The sequence below is a fragment of the Stegostoma tigrinum genome, chromosome 22, assembly GCF_030684315.1.
Source record: "Stegostoma tigrinum isolate sSteTig4 chromosome 22, sSteTig4.hap1, whole genome shotgun sequence".
Classification (NCBI taxonomy): Eukaryota; Metazoa; Chordata; class Chondrichthyes; order Orectolobiformes; family Stegostomatidae; genus Stegostoma; species Stegostoma tigrinum.
Window position 1 is genome coordinate 55,320,834 of NC_081375.1, and position 24,175 is coordinate 55,345,008.

At 44.3% G+C, this 24,175-nt stretch overlaps 1 protein-coding gene across 3 annotated transcripts in view; it reads right to left on the reverse strand.

Annotated features, from left to right (window-relative positions):
- Nucleotides 1–24,175, reverse strand: part of LOC125463819 (ras-related protein Rab-37-like) — a 278,826-nt gene that overhangs the window by 20,569 nt on the left and 234,082 nt on the right. For all 3 annotated transcript variants that reach the window (XM_048555564.2, XM_048555566.2, XM_048555565.2), the window contains 2 exons: nt 12,892–12,933; nt 6,011–6,077 (listed from right to left, as the gene is read on the reverse strand). In XM_048555564.2, coding sequence (XP_048411521.1) covers nt 6,011–6,077; nt 12,892–12,933 — 109 coding nt within the window. The remainder of the gene's footprint in view (nt 1–6,010; nt 6,078–12,891; nt 12,934–24,175) is intronic.

Sequence of the window (24,175 nt, forward strand, 5' to 3'; positions counted from 1 at the left end):
TACTGGATGATATGCTGATATCAGAGTGTGTTTGATCATGGGCGATATTGGATACCAGAGTGTGTTTGATACTGGGCGATATGCTGATACCAGAGTGTGTTTGATACCTGGCGATATGCTGATACCAGAGTGTGTTTGATACTGGGCGATATGCTGATACCAGAGCGTGTTTGATACTGAGCGATATGCTGATACCAGAGTGTGTTTGATACTGGGCGATATGCTGATACCAGAGTGTGTTTGATACTGGGCAATATGCTGATAACAGAGTGTGTGTGATACTGGGAGATATGCTGATATCAGAGTGTGTTTGATACTGGGCGATATGCTGATACCAGAGTGTGTTTGATACTGAGCGATATGCTGATATCAGAGTGTGTTATCAGCATATCGCCTAGTATCAAACACACTCTGATATCAGCATATCGCTCAGTATCAAACACACTCTGGGATCAACATATCGCCTAGTATCAAACACGCTCTGCTATCAGCATATCACCCGCTATCAAACGCACTCTGATATCCAATATCGCTCAGTATCAAACACACTCTGATATCGGCATATCGCCCGGTATCAAACACACTCTGTTATCAGCATATCGCCCAGTATCAAACAGAGTGTGTTTGATACCGGGCGATATGCCGATATCAGAGTGTGTTTCATACTGAGCGATATTGGATATCAGAGTGTGTTTGATACTGGGCGATATGCTGATACCAGAGCATGTTTGATACTGGGCGATATGCTGATACCAGAGTGTGTTTGATACTGGGCGATATGCTGATACCAGAGCGTGTTTGAATCTGAGCGATATGCTGATAACAGAGTGTGTTTGATACTGGGAGATACGCTGATACCAGAGCATGTTTGATACTGGGCAATATGCTGATACCAGAGTGTGTTTGATACTGGGCGATATGCTGATACCAGAGCGTGTTAGATACTGAGCGATATGCTGATACCAGAGTGTGTTTGATACTGGGCGATATGCTGATACCAGAGTGTGTTTGATACTGAGCGATATGCTGATAACAGAGTGTGTTTGATACTGGGAGATATGCTGATACCAGAGCGTGTTTGATACTAGGCAATATGCTGATATCAGAGTGTGTTTGATACTGGGCGATATGCTGATACCAGAGTGTGTTTGATACTGAGCGATATGCTGATATCAGAGTGTGTTATCAGCATATCGCTCAGTATCAAACACACTCTGGTATCAACATATCGCCTAGTATCAAACACGCTCTGCTATCAGCATATCGCCCGCTATCAAACGCACTCTGATATCCAATATCGCTCAGTATCAAACACACTCTGGTATCAACATATCGCCTAGTATCAAACACGCTCTGCTATCAAACGCACTCTGATATCCAATATCGCTCAGTATCAAACACACTCTGATATCGGCATATCGCCCGGTATCAAACACACTCTGTTATCAGCATATCGCCCAGTATCAAACAGAGTGTGTTTGATACCGGGCGATATGCCGATATCAGAGTGTGTTTGATACTGAGCGATATTGGATATCAGAGTGTGTTTGATAGTGGGTGATATGCTGATACCAGAGTGTGTTTGATACTGGGCCATATGATGATACCAGGGCGTGTGTGATACTGGCTGATATGCTGATGTCAGAGTGTGTTTGATACTGGGCGATATGCTGATAACTGAGTGTGTTTGATACCGGGCGATATGCCGATATCAGAGTGTGTTTGATACTGAGCGATATTGGATATCAGAGTGCGTTTGATACTGGGCGATATGCTGATACCAGAGCGTGTTTAATACTGGGCGATATGCTGATACCAGAGCGTGTTTGATACTGGACGATATGCTGATACCAGAGCGTGTTTGATACCTGGTGAAATGCTGATATTAGAGTGAGTTTAGCACTGGGGGAAAACTGATATTATAGTAGTTTTGATCTAATCTAGCCAGCTCCTAAATTGAGCACTAGGCACTTGCCTTGCTTTGCAGATGGTCAGCTGTACATTGTCCTTTGTCTTTACTTCAGCCTTTTGAGGCTTACTGTTACCCTGTGGTCCTCCATGCTCAGAGACCATTTTCTATTGTCTCAGCATGTGTCCAGATCTCTCTTTCTGATTCCCGCTGTAAATAACTCAGCTCAGTTTAACTGTCTTAAGCCATTCCTTCCCATCATCTGTCCTCCTGCTGCTACCACTGGCAGAGCATACTCATTCATGGGATATGATTTATTGCCCATCGCCAATATCCCACAGGATCAGTTCAGAGTCAATTACATTGCTGTGGATCTGGAGCCACAAGTAGGCCAGACCAGGTAACAACAGCAGTTGCCTTCCCTAAATGATATTCATGAACCTGATGGGTTCTTCTGACAACTGACAATTATTTCGTAGTCATCACTGTTCTCTTGATGGCAGATTATTTTATTGGATCCAAATTCCACCATCTGTCCCAGTCGGATTTCAACCCTGTGGTTCTCAGAGCTTTACCTGGGTTTCTAGATCAATTGTTTAGTGATGCACATAAAACTACTAGGCCACCATCTCCCTGTGATATATACCATCACAGGATAGGGAGGCCCAGTGGTATTATCACTGGAATGTTAATTGACAGATCCCGACAATGTTCTGGGGACCCTGGTTTGAATCCTACCGTGGCAGATGGTGGAATTTGAATACAATTTAAAAACATCTGGAATTTAGAGTCTAATGATAATCATAAGTCCATTGTCGGAAAAATCCATCTGGCTCACTAATGTCCTTTAGGGAAGAAACTGCCATCCTTTTCTGGCCTGGTCTACATGTGACTCCAGTCCCACAGCAATTTGGTTGACTCTTCGATGCCTTCCAGGCAACTAACAACAATGGGCAATAAATGCTGGTCTAGCCATCAATGCCCCCATCTTGTGAATGAATAAAGAAAACAAGAAAAGAAAACTCACTTCCTCTCTCACGCTAACAATGCCACTAACCAACTTCACACATGGTGTGGCCCACTCCAACTCAGATCTTACTGAGGCCTGAGTCAGATCTCATTAGCTAGCAGATCCTGGGAATAGGTCTTGGGATTAGGTTAAATTGGGGATTTCACTGCCTCCATTTTGGGAACTCCGACTCCTTCCTTGTGTAAACATGCTGAGCAATTAGCGGGTTCTAGATTAAAGCCCTAACATTTACCTGCCAGTCTGATAGAAATAATGCAGGATATTGAAATGTTACAGGCATCCAAGACCTATCACACCCCTGCTTCCCACTGCCTCACCACTCCCATGCCTTCACCCTGGTTCTCAGACGCCCTCAGAAATGTGCATGGGAGAGAGACAGATTTGAATTTAAATCTCTGGAGAAGGACCTTAGCAATCACTTCCTCTGGCAGCTCATTCTATATATGCACCACCCTCTGTGTGAAGAAGTTGCCCCTTAGGTTCCTAATAAATTTTCCCCCTCTCACCCTAAACCTATGCCCTTGAGTTTTGGACTCCCCCACATCGGGGAAAAGACCTTGTCTATTCATTCTATACAAGCAGCCCATGATTTTATAAACTTCTATAAGGTCACCCCTCAGCCTCTGATGCTCCAGAGAAAATAGTCCCAACATATTCAGTCCCTTCCTATAGCTCAAACCCTCTGACCCTGGCAACATCCACGTAAATCTTTTCTGAGCCCTTTCAAGTTTCACAACATCCTTCTACAGCAGCGAGATCAGAATTGAATCCGGTATTCCTGAAGTGGCCTGACCAATGCCCTGTGTTGCCCCAAAACTCCTATACTCAATGCCAATAAAGGCAAGTATACCAATTGTCTTCAATAGCCTGTCTACCTGTGATTACACTTATAAGGAAATATGAACCTGCTCTCCAAGGTCTCTTTGTTCTGCAACACTCTCCAAGACCCCACCATTAAGTGTATTATTCCTGTCCTGAATTGCCCTACCAAAATGTTGCACCTTGTATTTATCTAGATTAAACTCCATCTGCCACTCCATGGTCCATCAGCCCATGTGTTCAAGGTCCCATTGTACTTTGAGATAACCTTCTTCACTGTCCAAAACATTTCCAATTTTGATGCCGTCTGTAAACTTACTAACCATACCTTCTATATTCACATCCAAATCATTTATTTTGGTGATGAAAAGCTGTGGACACAGTACAGATCCTTGTGGCACATGACTGGTCACAGGCCTCCAGTCTGAAAAGCAACACCACCCTCTGTCTTCTACCTTCCAGTCAATTTCATATTCAAATGGATAGTTCTCCCTATATGCCACGTGATTAATCTTGTTAACCATTCTACTGTGTGGAATCTTGTTGAAGACCTTACTGAAGTCCAATAGACAATGTCCACCACTCTGTCTTCGCTAATCTTCTTTATTAATTCTTCAAGAAACTCAGTTGAGTTAGTGAGACACGATTTCCCACGCACAAAGCCACATTTACTATCAGTCCTTGTCTTTCCAAATACATGCAAATCCTGTCCCTCAGAAACCTCTCCAACAACCTGCCCAACACTGATGTCAGGCTCATCGGTCTGTAGTTCCCTGGCTTTCCCTTACCACCCTTCCTAAATAATGGCACCACATTAGCCAACCTCCAGCCTTCTGGTCCCTCACCTGTGGCTATCGATGATACAAATATCTCAGCAAGGGGCTTAGCAATCACTTCCCTAGCTTCCCACAGAGTTCTAGGGTATACCTAAACTGGTCCCTGGGACTTGTCCAACTTTATGCATTTTAAGTTGTCCAGCACCTCTTCCTCTGTATTTTGGGAACTTTTCAAGATATTGCTATTTATTTCCCCAAGTTCTCTAGTTTCCACATCCTTCTCCACAATAAACACTGATGTGAAACCTGCATTTAGTATCTCTCCTATCTCCGGCAGTTCCACACATAGCTGATCTTTAAGGGGCCCTATTCTGTCCTGAATTACTCTTTTCTCCCTTTGCGCAGTTATAGAAACACTTTCCTGTTTAGATAAGCGAATATGACTAAATTTCTTGTAGTCTTCTTCTGAGATAACAGATTCTAATCCACTGCTCCACTGATCACAACATCATTTCCTGAATGTTTTACCCAGTTCCCAATATGAGCAATCATATCTTTAGCTACGTTAAGTTTAGAATTAAAAAGATCCATCAACCAGGTTTCATTAATAAATAACGATACTGTCAATTTATTATACGATTTATTTGATAAAGATGGAAAGGTATTTAACAAAGTTTGAAATACAGAAGCATAAATATCTATCTTGCTCAATACTACCTCACACATAAACCAATTAAAGAAAAGAAACAGAACTTTCTCTTTAGAGATTAATTTTGAAAAACAGAACTGATCAAGTTTCAAAAGGAAAGGCATTAGATTTGAAATGCTCCAAATGCTTCTTGTATACATGAGGACAGGTGTCACTGAACACAGGCTGTCCTCACTGGGACCTTTGCAGATCCAGCTCATTCCAGAATCATTGAGAAGAAACTTTTGCAGAAGTTTTACAGGAGAACTACAGGATCACCATTTCAGTTATCAAACTGGATCCTCAAACAAATCATCTCAGAAAGACGGAGGATGGGCTTGGGAGTTTCTCCCTTGCAGTAGGTTGTATCTCAATTGGCTCCATGTCCAAAACAAACCAACTCCTGACAGCCATTAATCTAGACATGTCATTTCCAGTAAATAAGTCCAAGCAATTGGTTTAAGCCATGGGATCTACAAGAATCTGATCTGAATGGTGTCTCAACTTCACATTCCTGCATTCCCCCAAGAGGATCCAGAGGATTTATTTTCTGTTTCCAGATTAATACAAGAAGATGTTACGAGCTCTCGTGTGAATGGACTGACTGCACACTTGCTTGTTACTAGCTTGTACCACAGCTTTTTCCCTCTCCTCAGCTCACACTTCCAGATTCTAAACGGTGTACCATGTGAGGTTAACAGCAACACTAGGGTCTGATTAAGGAAACACAATGGGAGCGTGGGACCTGATCCCAGCGAGCTGACAATTCCCAACTATTGCAGCCCTACCTTGAGCATCTCTGTAGTAGGCATGAGTGACACTGCGAAACCTCTCCTGTCCGGCTGTGTCCCAGATCTGGAAATAGAAACAGGCCCTCATTATTTCAATTACAGGAAAATATAGGAGGTACTGGGAACTAAATCAGGGGCAGAGAGTTATGAATCAGTGTACCAGAACTGTGCAACCCATGACCTCTTCCACTCACTCAGACTGTGATGTTTATGTCCTCAAATAAAAGCAGTATATTGTGTATGTTGGAGATCTAAAATAAAAAGTAAAAGTGCTGCAAACAAGCAGCGGGTCTGGCAGCATCTAAGTTTACTGGACTCCTCTCACAGGGTGTGAGAGAGTGCTTTACACACACACTAAGGGTCAGTGCTGGGACCTTTGTTATTTGTTATTTACATAAATGATCTGGATCAAATGTACAAGGCATAATTAGTAAATTTGTGGATGATACAAAATTAGAGGGTATCATTAATGGTGAAGAAGGTTATCAAAAATTACAGAGGGATCTTGATCAGATGGGGAAGTGGGCGGATGATTGACAAATGCAATTCAGTACAGATAAGTGTGAGGCATTGCATCTTGGAAAGTCAAACCAAGGTAGGACATATACAGTAACTATACAGTCCTGGGGAGTGTCATGGAACAGAAGGACCTAGGAAAACAAGTACATAGTTCATTGAAAGCAGCGTCACAGGTAAACAGGGTGGTGAAGAAAGTATTTATCAGTCAAGGCACTGAGTATGGGAGTTGGGACATTATGTTACAGCTGTATAAGTTGCTGGTGAGGCCTCACTTGGAGTATTGTGTCCAGTTTTGGTCAGTCTGTTATGGGAAAGGTATATTTAAACTGGGAAATGTGTAAAGAAGATTGACAAGGATGTTGCCAGGATTAGTAGACCTGAATTACAGGGCGACATTGTCCAGGATAGAACTTTATTCCTTGGAGCGTAGGAGAATGAGAGATGACCTTTCTGAGGTGTAAAATCATGAGGGTCAGAGATAGGACAAATGCATATCGCCTTTTTCCCAGGGATGGGGAATTGAAAACTAGACAGCATAGGTTTAAGATGAGCGGGGAAAGATTTAAAAAGGACCTGAGGGCAACTTCTTCATGCAGAATGTGGTGTGTGTATGGAATGGGCTGCCAGAGAAAGTGGTTGAGGCAGCTACAATAGCAACATTTAAAAAACATTTGGGTACGTACCTGGATGGGAAGGGTTTAGAGGGATGTGGACCAGATGTAGGGCAATTGGAACAAGTGAAGTGGGCATCATGGTCAGCATGGGCCAGTTTGGGCCAAAGGGCTTGTTCCCATCCTGTACTTTTTTACTCTACTCTACATTACTCTATTCTGTAAATAGAACTGGAGTCTAATCACATATTTTATGAATTTATCCTCGGAGTCTTTGCTATTATTTTTAAATTGCCCTGAGGAAATTGAGTCAACCACACAAAACCAGACTGAGTAATGCTGACAGGCCCCTTCCTGACAGGCATGAGGGATCCAGCTGGTCTGAAATCTAATTGAAATTTCTTGTGGATCATATATCAAGATAACAGATAAACAGGCATCAGTTCCATGCTGAAATCTAATTCAAGGATTTGGATGATTTACAAATAGAGAAGCAGATATCTGGGAAACAGATAAACCTGAATTGAGCAGATTAGGTGTATATGTATGAAATGCTATTTTGAAATTCTTCAATGGCCTCTCCCCTTTCTAGCTATATTATTTCTCCAACATCTGTATTCCTGTAATTTTGGCGAATTGTATATTCCCACCTCGATTTCCTTCCATTCATCAACAAAAGCTTTAGCTGCTTCAGGCTCTAACATTCCGAATTGCTTTCCCAAGTTGCTCTACTTCCTTCATTCCCAGGACACCTTCTTCAAGACACTACTTTAAAACCTGCTTCTAGAACATAGAACATAGAACAGTACAGCACAGAACAGGCCCTTCAGCCCACAATGTTGTGCCGACCATTGATCCTCATGTATGCACCCTCAAATTTCTGTGACCATATGCATGTCCAGCAGTCTCTTAAATGACCCCAATGACCTTGCTTCCACAACTGCTGCTGGCAACGCATTCCATGCTCTCACATGTCCTCATATTGTTCGTGACAATTCCAAGAAAAGTTGATCAAAATAGCTCCACTTTCCTTATCCTTCCCCGTTGGCCTCAAAATGTAATAATTTCAAGCTTTTATTCTATTTGCTTTTAAAAATTACTGTTGAATCTGGTCCCTCTGTTCTTCCGTTAATGACCACATGACAGGCAGTGTGAAAAATATCTTCTCATCTCCCACTTCGAACCTTACAGTCATTGAACTGTGCAGCATGGAGAAGCCCCTTTGGTCCAACTCATCCATGCTGAACTGATACTGAAATTAATCCCATTATTAGATTAGCCCCAATCTAGTCACATTTACCAGCATTTGGCCCATAACCCTCTGAACCCTTCCTAATCATATACCCATCCAGATGCCTTTTAAATGCTGTAATTGTACCACCCTCCACCAATTCCTCTGGCAGCTTTCCATACACTGTGTGAAAAACTTTCCCCTTACAACCCTTTTAAATCTTTCCCCTCTTACCTTAAACCTATGCCCTCTAGTTTTGGATTGCACCAGCCCAGGGAAAAGATCTTATCTATACACCCTATCCACACCTATCATAATTTTATAAACCTCTATAAGATCTCCAATGGTCCAGGGAAAATACCTCCAGCCCATTCAGCTTCTCCCTAAAGTTCAAACCCTCCAACCCTGGCAACATCCTTGTAAATCTTTCTCGAACGCTTTCAAGTTTCACAACATCCTTCCCAGGCATGAAGTCCTGAATTGTATGCTGTATTCCAAACCTGGTCTAACCAATGTCCAGCATAGCTGCAACATGACCTACCAAATCCTATGCTCAATGCACTGACCAATAAAGGCAAGCATATCAAACGCTGCTCTCTTCACTTTTTCAAGATGCTGCTATGTATTTCCCCACATTCTCTAGCTTCCATATCCTTCTTCGCAGTAAACACTGATGCAAAATACTCATTTATAGTATCTCCCCCATTTCCTGCAGTTGCACACATAGGTAGCCTTGCTGATCTTTAAAAGGGCCCTATTTTCTCCCTAGTTCCCCTTTTGTCCTTAATGGATTTGTAGAATCCCTTTGAATTCTCCTTAACCCCATTTGCCAAAGCTATCTCATGTCCCCTTTTTGCCTCCTGATTTCCCTCCTAGGTATACTCCTACTGGTCTTATACTGTACGAAGGGATTCACTCGATTGCTGGTGTCTATATTTCCTCCTAATTCTTAACCAAAACCTCAATTTCTCCAGTCAACCAGCATTCTGTACACCTCCCAACCTTGCCCTTCATCCCAACAGGAACACACTGTCTCTGGACTCTTGTTATTTCATTTTTGAAGGCTTTCCATTTTCCAGCCGTGTCCCTTTACCTGCAAACATCTGCCCCCCAATCAACTTTTGAAAGTTCTTGCCTAATACCGTCAAAATCGGCCTTCCTCCAGATTAGAACTTTAACATTTAGGTCTGGTCTATCCCTTTCCATCGCTTTTTAAAACTAAGAGGATTATGGTCACAGGCCCCAAAGTGCTCCCCACTGACACCACGGTCACTTGTCCTGTCTTATTTCCCAAGAGTAGGTCAAGCTTTTCGCCTTCCCTAGTAGGTACATCCACATACTGAATCATAAAATTTTCTTGTACACGCTTAACAAATTCCTGTCCACCCAAGCCCTTAACAATATGGCAGTCCCAGTCTATGTTTGGAAAGTTAAAATCCCCTGCCATAACTGTCCTATTATTCTTACAGATAACTGAGACCTCCTTACAAATTTGCTTCTCAATTTCCCACTGACAACTGGGGCCTCTATAGTACAATCCGAATCAGGTGTTCATCCCTTCCTTATTTCTCGGTTCTACCCAAATAACTTCCCTGGATGTATTGCCAGGAATATCTTCCTTAAGTACAGCCGCAATGTTATCCCTGATCAAAAATGCCATATCCTCTCCTCTCTTGCCCCCCTTTCTATCCTCCCTAAAGCATCAATACCCTGGAACATTAAGCTGCCACTCCTGTCCATCCCTGAGCTACGTCTCTGTAATTGCTATGATATCCCAGTCCCATGTACCAAACTATGCCCTGAGTTTGTCTGCTTATCCTGTTAGGTCTCTTGCATTGTAATAAGTGCTGTTTAATTTATCAGCATTACCTCATTCTCTGCTTTGCTCCTGCCTGCCCTGAATGTTTGACTTGCACATTTTCCCAACTGCACCAGTCTCAGACTGATCTATTTCCTCGGTACCCTGACTCTCCGCCTGCCCCAATTTACTAGTTTAACCTTCCTAAGCAGCCCCAGTAAATCCCACGGACAGTATTTTCGTCCCCTTCCAATTCATGAACAATTCATTGTTCCTATACAGGCCACTTCTACCCTGGAAGAGATTCCAATGATCCAAAAATTGTGATTCCTTCTCCCCTACACCAGCTCCTTATACACGCGTTCATCTACTCTATCCTCCTATTCCTACCCTCACTATCCCATGACATCAGGATTAACCCACATACTACTACCCTTGAGGACCTACTTTTTAAATTCCTACTTGACTTTCTGTATTCTCTCTTCTGAATCCAATCATTTTATTCTCCTATATCGTTAATTCCAATGCATTCAATGATCTCCTGCTAGTCCGTCTATCCTTTGAGAATATTCTGTACTGTCTCTGAGACATCCTTGATCTCGGGACCAGGGAGGCAACACACCATTCTGATGTCTCGCTGTCGGCCACAGAAATGTCTCTTTGTGCCTATCACTAGACTGTGCCCTTTCACAATCAATCACTTGGAACCTGCTCACCCCTCGTTACATTACAGCAAGTCTCAGTACCAGCAACCTGGCTGTCGGTGTTACAAACCCCTGAGAAATCATCGCCTCCTACATTTTCTAAATAGCATACTTGTTAGCCATGGGGATAGCCATAGGAGACTCCTCCACTACCTGCCTCCCTCTCCTACCGTTCCTGAAAGTAACCCATTTACCTGACCATACTTTCAGTTTATCTGCCTTCCTACAACAACCATCCATCACACCGCAGCTCCTGTAAATTCCTCATTGCCTCTAACTGCCACTCCAACCTATCCATATGAGCTATAACCAAACACACTTCCTGCCGACATAATCATCACTAACATGGAAATTCTTCCTAATCTCCCACATCCAACAGGAAGAGGACATCACTCTACTACTTGGCAATCTTTGCACCTTAACGGTCTACAGTCTTACTGCTCTAAAAACACTGCTCCAGGCTAACTGAGTATCTATGTTTTATACCTTTAAAGTTTAATTAAGAGACAGATCTCAACAAATACATAAATCAGTTCTAACACTGAAAATGCTTCAGAAAAGTAGCAGCTCTTACAGCCACAATTTTCTCCTGTCCTCCATCTTGGATTACCCAAAGAGAGCATAGTATGGAGGTGGATTAACACAGCAGGCCAGGCCAGGCCAGGCAGCATCAGAGGAACAGGAAAGTTGATGTTTTGCATTGGGACCTTTCTTCAGAAATGGGGGAGGGGGAGGGGTAGGGAGCTCAGAAATAAATAGAGAGAAGAGGGTTTGGGCTGGGTAAGATAGGTGGGATGGTGATAGGTGAGGGCAGGTAGGCAGTGGCACGGATTGGTCAGTGAGGTGGCAGGAGCGGATAGATGGGAGAGAAGGTGGACAGGTCAAGGAAGTGGGGATAAGAGAGAGGGTTGGACAGGGGATGAGGCCTGGGGTGGTGGGGAGATTTTAAAACCGGTGAAATCCACATATCGGCCACTGGGCTGTAAGCTCCCGAGACAGAATATGAGGTGCTGCTCCCGCAGTTTGTGGGTGATGTCATTGTGACGCTGGAGGAGGCCCATGTCAGCAGTGGGAGTGGGAGGGGGAGGGGGAGCTAAAATGGTTTGTGACCGGAAGGTGTTGTCGTTTGTTGCGTGCAGAGAACATGAAATGGTCTCAGAGTCTACGCCTGGTCTCACTGATGTGGAGGAGGCCGCATGGGGTGCAGCAGATACAATAGACCACATTGACAGATGTGTAGGTGAACATCTGTCTGATATGAAGGGTTTGTTTTGTGCCTTGGATGGAGGTGAGGGGAGAGGTGTAGGGGCAGGTGTAGCACTTCCTGTGGCTGCAGGGAAAGGCGCTGGGGTTAGTGGGGAGTCACGGACAGAGCAGTCCCTACCAAAGGCAGATAGGTTGGGGAGTGAAATAGCTCATTGGTCGTGGGGTCGGATTGTTGGTGGCGGAAGTGCAGAGATTACCACCCTCAAACAGGGAACTCATATTCTATGAGGTCCAGCTGGCAGAACACATTATAATTAGTACAGATACTACTGGTTATGTTCTGATGGCGACACTGGGAAAAGTGTCAGTATTACAGGGAGGGGTCTCTGGGAAGTGTGTCGGTGTTAACAGGGGCTTCCCAGTGGGGAATATGTCAGTATTTAAAGGGAGTACCGGGCAGGGAGTATGTCAGTATTTATAGGGGGTCCCTCAGGAGTATGTCAGTATTTATAGGGGCTCCCTGGTGGGCAGTAAATATCTATGTCCGGAGGGTGAGGAGTGTCAGTATTCATGGAAGATTTTGACAATGTTCTTTTAGTTGTGGAGTTTTCCGGAGGAAGTGAGGGCGGTTTAACAAAGTTAATTATAATTTCTCCAAGTAGTATCTTACTTATGAAAAATGAGCAGAGGTTAGTTGCATAGAACTGCTCCTTAGATTCGAGGGGAATGTGTGGTGTTTTTTTTAGGGGCAATGGGTGATCTGTGATTGACACTGGCTCAATTCCAGCTGTTGTCACTAAAGCACTGACCTGTAGCTTGACTTTGACCCCGTCCACAACCACCACCTTATTCTGTAAAACAAGAGAGGAAACTTGTTAGCAGCAGGAAATGTAAGCAGCAAGAATAGTGGCTTTACTGATCAGGTCTCTGACAACACACCACCAGTGACTACTGTCAATCAAATTTCAAATTGGAAAAAAATTTGAGAAATATTGATCTATCCCCCTAATGATGCATCCTCCCTGAACCACTGGTCATCCTGTACTATCCAGCATCCAAAATAACTGGTACCTCATCGATGTTTGATAGATCCTATATAATGTCACATTATGAATTATTGACAATTACATAACTGTTTGTGTCACAACGTGAGATTGATCAATTGTTGAGCAGTTGCTTTTTGTGACTGGTTATTAAAAAGTGCTATCACACCTTTGCCACTAGGAAATTTCACTTGCTTTGTTTGTCTCAAGTGGACCTGGGCTCCCCTGTCCCCAAAGATCCCACTAATTGACGATTGTACATTAATTTAAATAGACTTTAAATGGATCTTGCATCCTTTGTAACAGATACAGACTAAAACTGTTTTTTTTTAAGGTTAGGAGGTATGTGCTTATAATGTATAAAAGCCAAAGAACTGCGGATGCTGTAAATCAGGAACCAAGACAAAGTTGCTGGAAAAGCTCAACAGGTCTGGCAGCAGCTGTGAAGGAGAAAACAAAGCTAACATTTCGGGTCCGGTGACCCTTCCTCAGAACTGATGGTGGTTGGGAAATACTCAGTTTATATGTAGAAAATAGGATGGTGGGTGGGGTAGGGAGTAAACAATAAGATAGAGCCCAAAGAGAGAGAAGGACAGTTGGACAGACAAAGGAGTTGCTAATGATCAGGCTGGGAGGGTGAATAGTTGTTAATGGGAACTGTTAGTGACTAACAACAGGGGGTGTGTAATGGCAGGCTATGTGTTAATAAGGCCTAGTGTGTGGGGTAAGGGGCTGCGACATGGGAGAGTTTAGGCCCTAAAATTATTGTGCTTATAATGTGTTTCTCTGCAAATAAATACCTAAGTGTGTAAGGATTAGGTCCGGTTCTGCTCTTCATCAAGTGGCAGTCTGGAGTGTTAAGACCCACCTAGCCACTTTAAAATAGCACCTGAACACCATCTATTGTCTCCCTCCTTTAAATGGCAAATACTTGGATTTTTTTTTGTCTTGTTTAACCCCATGGATCCAGCAGGTAACAGGACGTTCTCACCCCAGTTACTCTTTCAAAGTTAGCAATGTACCTGAGACAGCTCCATTAGACGTGAAATCAAGAAACACATCTAAACACTAAGGAATTTCTGAAGAAGAGTCCAGGCCCGAAATGTCAGCCTTCCTGCTCTTAAGATGCTGCTTGGCCTGCTGTGTTCATCCACTCTACACCTTGTTATCTCAGATTTTCCAGCATCCGCAGTTCCTATTATCTCTAAATACTAAGGAAGTTTGGAACTCTCCTCCACTAATGGCAACTGTTGACAAATGCAGTCTAAACCCGAGGTTGCTCGATGTTTTTAAGCAATGATACTAAGGGCAGAGAAAATATAGGGAGCGTGGTTTCAGATCAGCCATTGAATGACGGGAAAAGCTAAAGGGGCTGCATAATGTCTTCTTGCTTTCTAGGAGAGGAATTGGATTTATGGCCTGTTCAAGAGAATTTCTATGTGATGCAGCACATACTGCCCAACCTTACATTTATCACATCAATATTGGTCTTCAGAATTAGGCTAGCTCTTTATTGAACCGAGGTCCTGGTGAATTCTACAATTTCATTGGCCACCTTGTTATCATAGATTTTACTACATGACAGAGTATATTATCCTCTCTCAGGAATATATTGGATAAACAATTTTGTGGTTTATACGACAGTTATGCTTTGGGACTAGGTTATTAATTTGAAGTAAAATGTAAGAGATCATGTAATTTCTTTTGAAGCCTGACCAGACAACAAATGTGTTTGTTAAAGACTGACTTGGAAGGCTTTCTTAGGAAAATATGTAAGCTTTTCATGTGGCACTAACAGTTTGGTGAGCTGTGAATTTGCAATTCCCAAAATAGCATTGAGGATCTTTGGTAGTAAATGGATGTGCTTTAAACTGTCCATTTAGTTCCAATCACCATTTCTGATTATACTGCCATAAACATGGGGTTTCAGTGGGGAAAGATTTCTAAGATAGCCTTGAAATCTTGGAAACAGTTAGTCTGCCAGGATTAAGAAGAGAGAGAGAGTAGCTAGAGGCTGGAAGTCTCTGATTAACTTTGCAGAAATGCTGATTGACTCAAATTTGAGAGGAATAAAAATAAGGCCTCAGCATTTGCCTAGCTTTTAGTTCAGCAAATTTCCAGTAATACATCCCAGTGAAAAACAGTTCTGGAGTTAAGTGTTTTCAGGCTGAGAAAGCAGAGGATTGGAAGCAAACTCTTGGCCTCCTGCGATTGGAGGAAAAGGCACTCCGTGTGGTGAAGGGATTGGTGAGGAATGTGGACTGACAAGGGAGTCGCAGAGTGAATACTCACTGCAGAAAGCCAACAGAGGTGGGGAGGCAAATATCTTTTTGGTGGTGGGGTCTGATTGTAGGAAATGTTGGAGGATGATGTGTTGTCTTTGGAGGTTGGTGGCATTGTATGTGAGGACCAAGGGGACTCTAACATTATTGTTGTGGGTGGGGAAGAGGGGTTGAGGGCAGAAGCATGGGAAATGGGGGAGATGCAGTTGAGGGATCCTTAATAACAGAGGATGGGAAACTATGGTTCCTAAAGTAGGAGGATATGTCAGACGTCCTGGAGTAGAACACCTCATCGTGGGAGCAGATGTGGCGGGTGTGGAGGAATTGAGAGTTTTGGACTGCAGTTTTGCAGGAGGATTGGTGGGAGGAGGTGTAGTCGCATGATGACCACTTCCACTGACCATGTGACGGCCGCCAATCAAATTGTTACTTCTGCCTCTGCCCATGTCACCATTCCTATACACACACCCATTCCAGCTGGAGTCTCGCTCCACCCCCAAGGCCAGCCATCAGTTCTACACACAGCCCCAATCCCCAAGCCCTGTCCGGTATTCACCATCCCCCTCCCACTCCAGACCTCCCTCTCACTGAGGACAAATGGTCAGTTCTCAGCAAAAGACTCACATCGACTTCCCTGCGCCCACATGTGAATGAATTCTGAGCACCGCCTTGATGTTGAGCTCTTTTCCACTGTCTCTGCCTCTGCGCTTATTCCTTTGAATGAGAATCAAACCCATCCTCTGACAACACCTTCGCCTGGACACCTCTTCCCGGCCTCCTATCCTCCCTCAACCTCTTCATATCCAACTGCTGCCATTTGCCTGCATCTCTCTGTCCCCTCACTTACTCCAACCTCTCCCCATTGGAATGCACAGCCCTCTGCTTCCTTCACTCCAACCCCAAACTCATCATTAAACTGGCTAACAAGGGTGGGGGCGCAGTGATAGTATGGCAAACTGACCTCTGAGGCCAGCCACCAACTCTCTGACACCTCCTTTGCCTCCACCACATCTGCTTCCAGGATGAGGCATTCCACACCAGGGATTCCCAAATACCCTGCTACTTTAGGCACTGTGGTTATTATCCTTTCCTCTGTTATTAAGGTTGCCCTCAACTGCATCTTCCCCCATTTCCCATGCTTCTACCCTCAAACCTCTCCCGCTAATAACAAGGATAGAGTCCCCTTGGTCCTCACATACCACCCCACCAACCTCCAAATACAACGCATCATCCTCCAACACTTTGGTTACCTACAATCAGACCCCACCACCAAAAAGATATCTCCCCCGCCATCCCTTTCTGCAGGGACTATTCACTCCCCAACTCCCTCATCAGTTCCACACTCCCCACCAACCCCTCCACCAGACCAGGTACCTTTCCCTGCAGCTGTAGGAGGCACTACACCTGCCCTACACCTCTCCTCTCCTCTCAGTTCATGGTCCTAAACAATCCTTCCAAATCTAGAAGAGATTCACCTGCACTTCAACTGACCTTATCTACTGTGTCTGTTGCTCCCAAATTGGTCTCGTCTATGTCGGGGAGATGAAACGCAGGCTCGGGGACTGGTTCGCAGAGCACCCCATCCCTTAGCGACATGTCCAACTTGGCCTCCACCTCTGTCAGAGTGAGGCCTAAAGTAAGCTGGAGGAACCACGCCTGATATTTCATCTTGGGAGCTTACACCCTAATGTCCTGAATATTGACTTCACCAGTTTCAAAATCTCTCCACCCCCAACCTGTCCATCGTCCTCCACACCTATCCGCTCAGCCCTTCCCACAGAACCCCGACTTGCATCCACCTATCTCCATCCCACTGACTCCACCCCCAGCCCTACCCCTTCGACTCAATTTTTTTCTGGTGTCCCCTCACCCTCCCCTATTCTGGTGAAGGGTTTTGGCCAGAAACATTGAATACCCTGCTCCCTGGATACTGTGCAACCTGCTGTGCTTTTCCAGCTCCACATTTATTGACTCAAGCAAACCATATGCCTTTTAAACCACTTTACACACCTGTCTTGCTATCTTAAGGGACTGGTGGACACGCACACCAAGGTTTCTCTGAACCTTGGTGCTTTCCCAACGCTCTGCCATTTATCCTGTATTCTCCTTCCCTTGCTTGTCCTGCCCAACTGCATCACCTCACATTTGTCCGGATTGAATTCCATTTGTTGCTGACCAGCTCATTGATATCATCCTGTAATCCAAGTCTGTCCCCCTCACTATTTACCACGCCACAAATTTTTGTATCATCAGTGGCAACGCTTCTGGTAATTTGAATAATGTAGAGTATTTTTAGTGGCTGTTAATTGAATGACAGAAGTTTATAGGAGTTTTATATTTCAGGGTGAAGTAACTTCAGATTTTTCTAATAAAAGAGTGAAAAAGTTTGTTTTCATATGGGATATGGGGTCAGTTCGGAGCTTGATGTGACTTTCTCTCCAGAGAATTTAGATTAGATTAGATTAGATTCCCTACAGTGTGGAAACAGGCCCTTCGGCCCAACAAGTCCACACCACCCTTTGCAGCATCCCACCCAGACCCATCCCCCTATAACCCACGCACCCCTGAACACTACAGGCAATTTAGCATGGCCAATCCACCTAGCCTGCACATCTCAGGACTGTGGGAAGAAACCCACGCAGACACGGGGAGAATGTGCAAACTCCACACAGACGGTTGCCTGAGGGTGGAATCAAACCTGTGTCCCTGGTGCTGTGGGGCTGCAGTGCTCACCACTGAGCCACCGTGCCACCCATAAATTTGCTAGATAAAAGATCAGGACATTGAGAAAAACGGTCATTTTGTGGTACAAAACTTGAACACTGCTGAGAAAAAGACATTTTGTTGAAGATTTTCATTGTGCACTCATCAGGACAATTTAACGGTCTTAAAACAGAGAAGGCAGACAAATCCTCAGGACCTAATGAAATGTATCCCAGGACTTTACGGCAGGTTAGGGAGGAAATTGCAGGACCCTAGCGGTGATATCTGTATCATCGACAGCTATGGATAAAGTGCTGATGATTGGAAGGTGGCTAATGTTGTGCCATTACTCAAGAAAGGCTGTAGGGGAACTGTCTGGGAACTAACATTTGTGGTGGATAAGTTGTTAGAAGGGATTCTGAGGGATAGGATCTGCAGGCATTTGGAGAGCCAAGGACTCATTTGGGACAGTCAGCATGGCTTTGTGTGTGGGAAATAGTGTCTCACAAAGTTAGATTAGATTCCCTACAGTGTGGAAACAGGCCCTTTGGCCCAACAAGTCCACACCGCCCCTTGAAGCATCCCACCCAGACCTGTCCCCCTATAACCTACACACCCCTGAACACTACGGGTAATTTAGCATGGCCAATCCACCTAGCCTGCACTTCTTTGGACTGTGGGAGGAAACCGGAGCACCTGGAGGAAACCCATGCAGACACGGGAGAATGTGCAAACTCCACATAGACAGTTGTTCGATGTGGAAACGAACACAGGTCCCTGGCGCTGTGAGGCTGCAGTGCTAACCACTGAGCCACCATGCCGCCCAGGATTAAGATTTTTGAATGGGTGACCAAGAAAGGAGATGAGGGCAGTGCTGTAGACATTGTCTACATCGACTTTAGCAAGGTGTTTGACAAGGTACTGCATAGTAGGTCGTTGAGTAAGGTTATCACGGGATCCAGAGAGAGCTAGCCAGTTGGGTACTAAATTTGCTTGAAGGTAGAAGACACATGGTGATGGTAGAATGTTGTTTTTCGAACTGAAGGCCTGTTACCAAGGTACCAAGTGTCACATGGATGGACCAGCTTGGGTCCATCTATTATTCATCAGTTATATAAATGATTTAGGTGAGAATTTTAGGAAGCATGGTTAGTTGGTTTGGTGTGGCACGGTGGCTCAGTGGTTAGCACTGCAGCTTCACAGCGCCAGGGGCCCGGATTCGATTCCAGCCTCGGGTGACTGTCTGTGTGGAGTTTGTACCGTCTCCCCGTGTCTGCATGGGTTTCCTCCGGGTGCTCCGGTTTCCTCCCACAGTCCAAAGATGTGCAGGCTAGCTGGATCGGCCATACTAAATTGCCCGCAGTGTTCAGGGGTGAGTGGGCTATGGGGGGATGGGTCTGGGTGGGACGCTTCAAGGCGCAGTGTGGACTTGTTGGGCCAAAGGGCCTGTTTCCACACTGTAGGGAATCTAATCTTATCATAACAGATGACACCAAGATTGGTGTTATAGTGGGCAGTGAAGAAGGTTATCTGGAAATGCAGCCAGATCTTGCACAATTCGGCCTGTGGACTGACGAATGGGAGGTGCAGTTTAATTTAGATAAATGCGAAGTGTTGCATTTCAATGGGTCAAACTAGGGCAGGTCTTATACAGTCAATGGCGGGGGCCTGGGGAGTGTTATAGAACAAAGATACCGAGTGGTACAGGTTCATAGCTCCTTGAAAGTGATGACACAGGTAGACACGGCTGTGACAAAGGCTTTCATCAGTCAGGGCACTCAGTGTGGAAGTTGGGATGTCATGTTGCAGATGTAGAAGATGTTGGTGAGACCATATTTGGAATACTATGTGCCGTTCTGGTCGCCGTACTACAGAAAGGATATTATTAAACTAGAACAAGTGTAGAAAAGATTTCCTAGGATACTATCTGGAATGGAAGGTTAGAGTTATAAACTCAGGCCGGGTAGGCTAGGACTTTTTTCCCTGGAGCATTGGAGATTCAAAGGTGACCTTATAGAGGTCAATAAAATAGTGAGTGGTATAAATGAGAGAGATAGCCAACAGCTTTTCCCCCGTGGTAGGGGGGTCTAACACAAAAAGCCATAGATTTAAGGTGCAAGGGGAGAGATACAAAAGGGTTCAGACTGGTAATTCTTTCACATTGAGGATGGTGGGTATCTGGAACGGGCTGCCAGAGGTAGTGCTGGACGTGAATACAATTTTGTCATTTCAGAAACATTTGGACAGGTACACGCATGGGATAAGGACGGATGGATATGGACCAAATACAGGCAAATAGGGCTCGATTAATTATGAAAACTGGGTGGCATGGACAGGATGGCTCAAAGAGCCTGTTTCAACAGTGTAAACCTCTATGATGCGATAACTTGCACGAGTACCACTGGGGGCCAGTGGGGAATTAATATTTATTGTGGATCAGAGGAGACAGCTGATTGGTTGGCATATGGACTATGATTGCCAGAGCACTGTCACAGAGAATGCAGCAGTCACTGACAACTGGCCATTCAATTTCTGGCTTTGTTTACACTTCAAACTCAGCAGGTTGACTCACAAAACAGAGTCATAGAGGTCTACAGCACCGAAACAGGCCCTTTGGTCCAACTTATCCATGCCAACCAGATCTCTCATCTAAATCTAGTCCCATTTGCCAGCAATTGGCCCATATCCCTGTTTACCCTTCCTACTCATTTACCCATACAGATGCCTTTTAAATGTTGGAATTTCACCAGCCTTCTGCTGGCAGCTCATTCCATCCACACACCACCATCTGTTGATCCCTATTAAATCTTTCCCCTCTCACCTTAAATTTACGCCTTCAATGGCTCCCCCACCCTGGGGAAAAGACTTTGTCAATTTACCCTATGTCCCTCATGATTTTATAAATCTCAATAAGGTCACCCCTCAGCCTCCAATGCTCCAGAGAAAATACCTGTAGCCTATGTCAGCTACTCCCTATAGCTCAAACTCTCCAACCCTAGCAACAAACATCCTTGTAAATCTTTTCGGAACTCTTTCAAGTTTCATGTCTTTCCTATAGCAGGGAGATCAGACTTGAACGCAATGTTCGAAAAGTGGCCTAACCAATGTCCTGCACAGCTGCAACATGACCTTCCAACTCCTACACTCAATGTCCTTACCAATAAAGACAAGCATACCAAATGCCTTCTTCACTATCCTGTCTATCTGTGACTCCACTTTCAAGGAGTTATGAACCTGCACTCAAAGGTCTTTTTGTTCAGAAACACTCCCCAGGACCTTACCATCAAGTGTATAAGTCTTGCCCTGATTTGTCTTTCCAAAATGCAGCACCTCATATCTATCTAAATTCAACTCCATCTGCCACTCCTCGGCCCATTGGGCCCATCGGATTGAGATTCCGTTGTACTCTGAGGTAATGTTCTTTGCTGTCCAATACACCACCAATTTTGGTGTCATCTGCAAACTGACTAACCATACGTCCTATGTTCACATCCAAATCATTTATATACTTAACAAAAAGCAGTGGACCCAGCACCAATCCTCGCGGCACACCACTGGTCACAGGCCTCCAGTCTGAAAAACAACCCTCTCCCACCATCCTGTCTTCTACCTTTGAGCCACCTCTGTATCTGAGTGGCTAGTTCTCCCTGCATTCCATGTGATCTAAACCTTTTAATCAGTCTACCATGGGGAACCTTGTCGATCGTCCATACACTCTGCCCTCATCAATGCTCTTTGTTACCTCTTCAAAAAAAATGCAATTAAATTAGTGAGACATGATTTCCTATGCACAAAGCCACGCTGACTGGCCCCAATCAGTCTTTGCCTTTCCAATACATGTAAATCCTCTCCGTCAGGGATCCCTCCAACAACTTGCACATCACCGATGTCAGGCTCACCATCCTATAGTTTCTTGGCTTTTCCTTACCTCTTTTTGTAAATAGCAGCGCCACGTTAGCCAACCTCCAATCTTCCAACACCTCACCTGAGGCTTTTGATGATACAAATATCCTAGCTTCCCACAGTATCCTCAGGTACACCTGATCAGTCCCGGGGATTTATCCACCTTTATGTGTTTTAAGCCATCCAGAACATCCATCTGTCTATTATGGACATTTTTCAAGGTGTAACTATTTATTTCCCTACGTTCTATATCTTCCACATCATTCTCCTCAGTAAACACTGATGCAAAATACTTGTTTAGTGTCGCCCCCATCTCCTGTGGTCCCAACACATAGGTGGCCTTGCTGATCTTTAAGGGTCCCTCTTCTCTCCCTAGTTCCTGTTTTGTCCTGAATGTATTTGTAGAATCCTTTTGGATTCTCCTTAACCCTATTTGCCAAAGCTATCTCATGTCACCTTTTTGCTTGCTGATTTCCCTCCTAGGTATACTCCTACTGCTCTTATCCTGTTCTGAGGGATTCACTCGATTGTTGGTGTCTATACTTCCTCCTAATTCTTTATCAAAACCTCAATTTCTCTAGTCATCCTGCATTCCCTACACCTCCCAGCCTTGCCCTTCACCTTAACAGGAACATACTGGCTCTGGACTCTTGTTATCTCATTCCTGAAGGCTTCCCATTTTCCAGCCATCCCTTTACCTGCAAACATCTGCCCCAATCAACTTTTGAAAGTTCTTGCCTTATACCATCCAAATTAGCCTTCCTCCAATTTAGAACTTTAGCTTTTAGCTCCAGTCTATCCTTTTCCATCATTATTTTAAAACTAATAGCATTATTATCACTGCCCTCAAACTGCTCCCCACTTACACCTCAGTCTCCTGCCCTGTCTTATTTCTCAACAGTAGGTCAAGTTTTGCTCCTTCTCTGTTAGGTACATCCAATAAACTGAATCAGAAAATCTTCATGTACAAACTCAACAAATTCCTCTCCATCCAAGCCCTTGACACTATGGCAGTTCCAGTTCCCTTTGGAAAGTTAAGATTACCTACCATAACCGCCCTGTTTATTCTTACAGATAACTAAGATAGAACGTAGAACATAGAACATAGAACAATACAGCGCAGAAGAGGCCCTTCGGCCCTCGGTGTTGCGCCGACCTGTGAACTAATCTAAGCCCCTCCCTCTACACTATCCCATTATCATCCATATGCTTATCTAAGGGCTGTTTAAATGCCCCTAATGTGGCTGAGTTAACTACGTTGGCAGACAGGGCGTTCCACGCCCTTACCATTCTGAGTAAAGAACCTGCCTCTGATATCTGTCTTAAATCTATCACCCCTCAATTTGTAGCTATGCCCCCTCGTACAAGCTGATGTCATCATCCTCGGAAAAAGACTCTCGCTGTCCACCCTATCTAATCCTCTAATCATCTTAACGTCCTTAAAAATTTGTTTCTCACTTTTCTGCTGACTATTTGGGGGTCTACAGTATAATCCCAATAAGGTGATCATTCCTTTGTTATTGTTTCAGAGATAGTACCTTGTTATCCCTTTCTTATTTCTCAATTACACCCAAATAGCTTCATTGAATATACTCTTTGGAATATCTTCCTTAAGTACACCTGTAATGTTTTCCCTAAATCAAAAACGCCAATCCGCCTCCTCTCTTGCTCCCCTTTCTATCCATCCTGTAGCATCTGTACCCTGGAACAGTAAGCTGCCAGTCCTGTCCATCCCTGAACTACATCTCTGTAATCACCCCCCGACTGGTATAAATTCTCCGGGGCTCTAGCAAAGCTCCCCCACCCGTAAATGAGTCCCCTTCCAATTCAGGGCAATTCAGATGCAACAGGACACATCTACCCTAAAGAAATTAATAGATGTTGGCTTACTCCCTTTATTGATATTCTTGCAAAATATCCTGGTGAGTGTAGGACAAAAGGCTTTGATAGAGTGTGACTTTTTCAGCAATACACTGACGAAAATTGTTTCTCTAAGCCATTGGAAAACAGAGGTTTACACTGTGTTTCTAGCAGTGAATCTGTTCCTGTGGAATTGGTGTCCAAATTGCATCACTAAAATGTTGACCTTCTGTTGGGAATGATCGAATTGGAGACTGTCATGTCTGCAGATATTTTGACAAAATCAACTGAAGTGGAAAAAG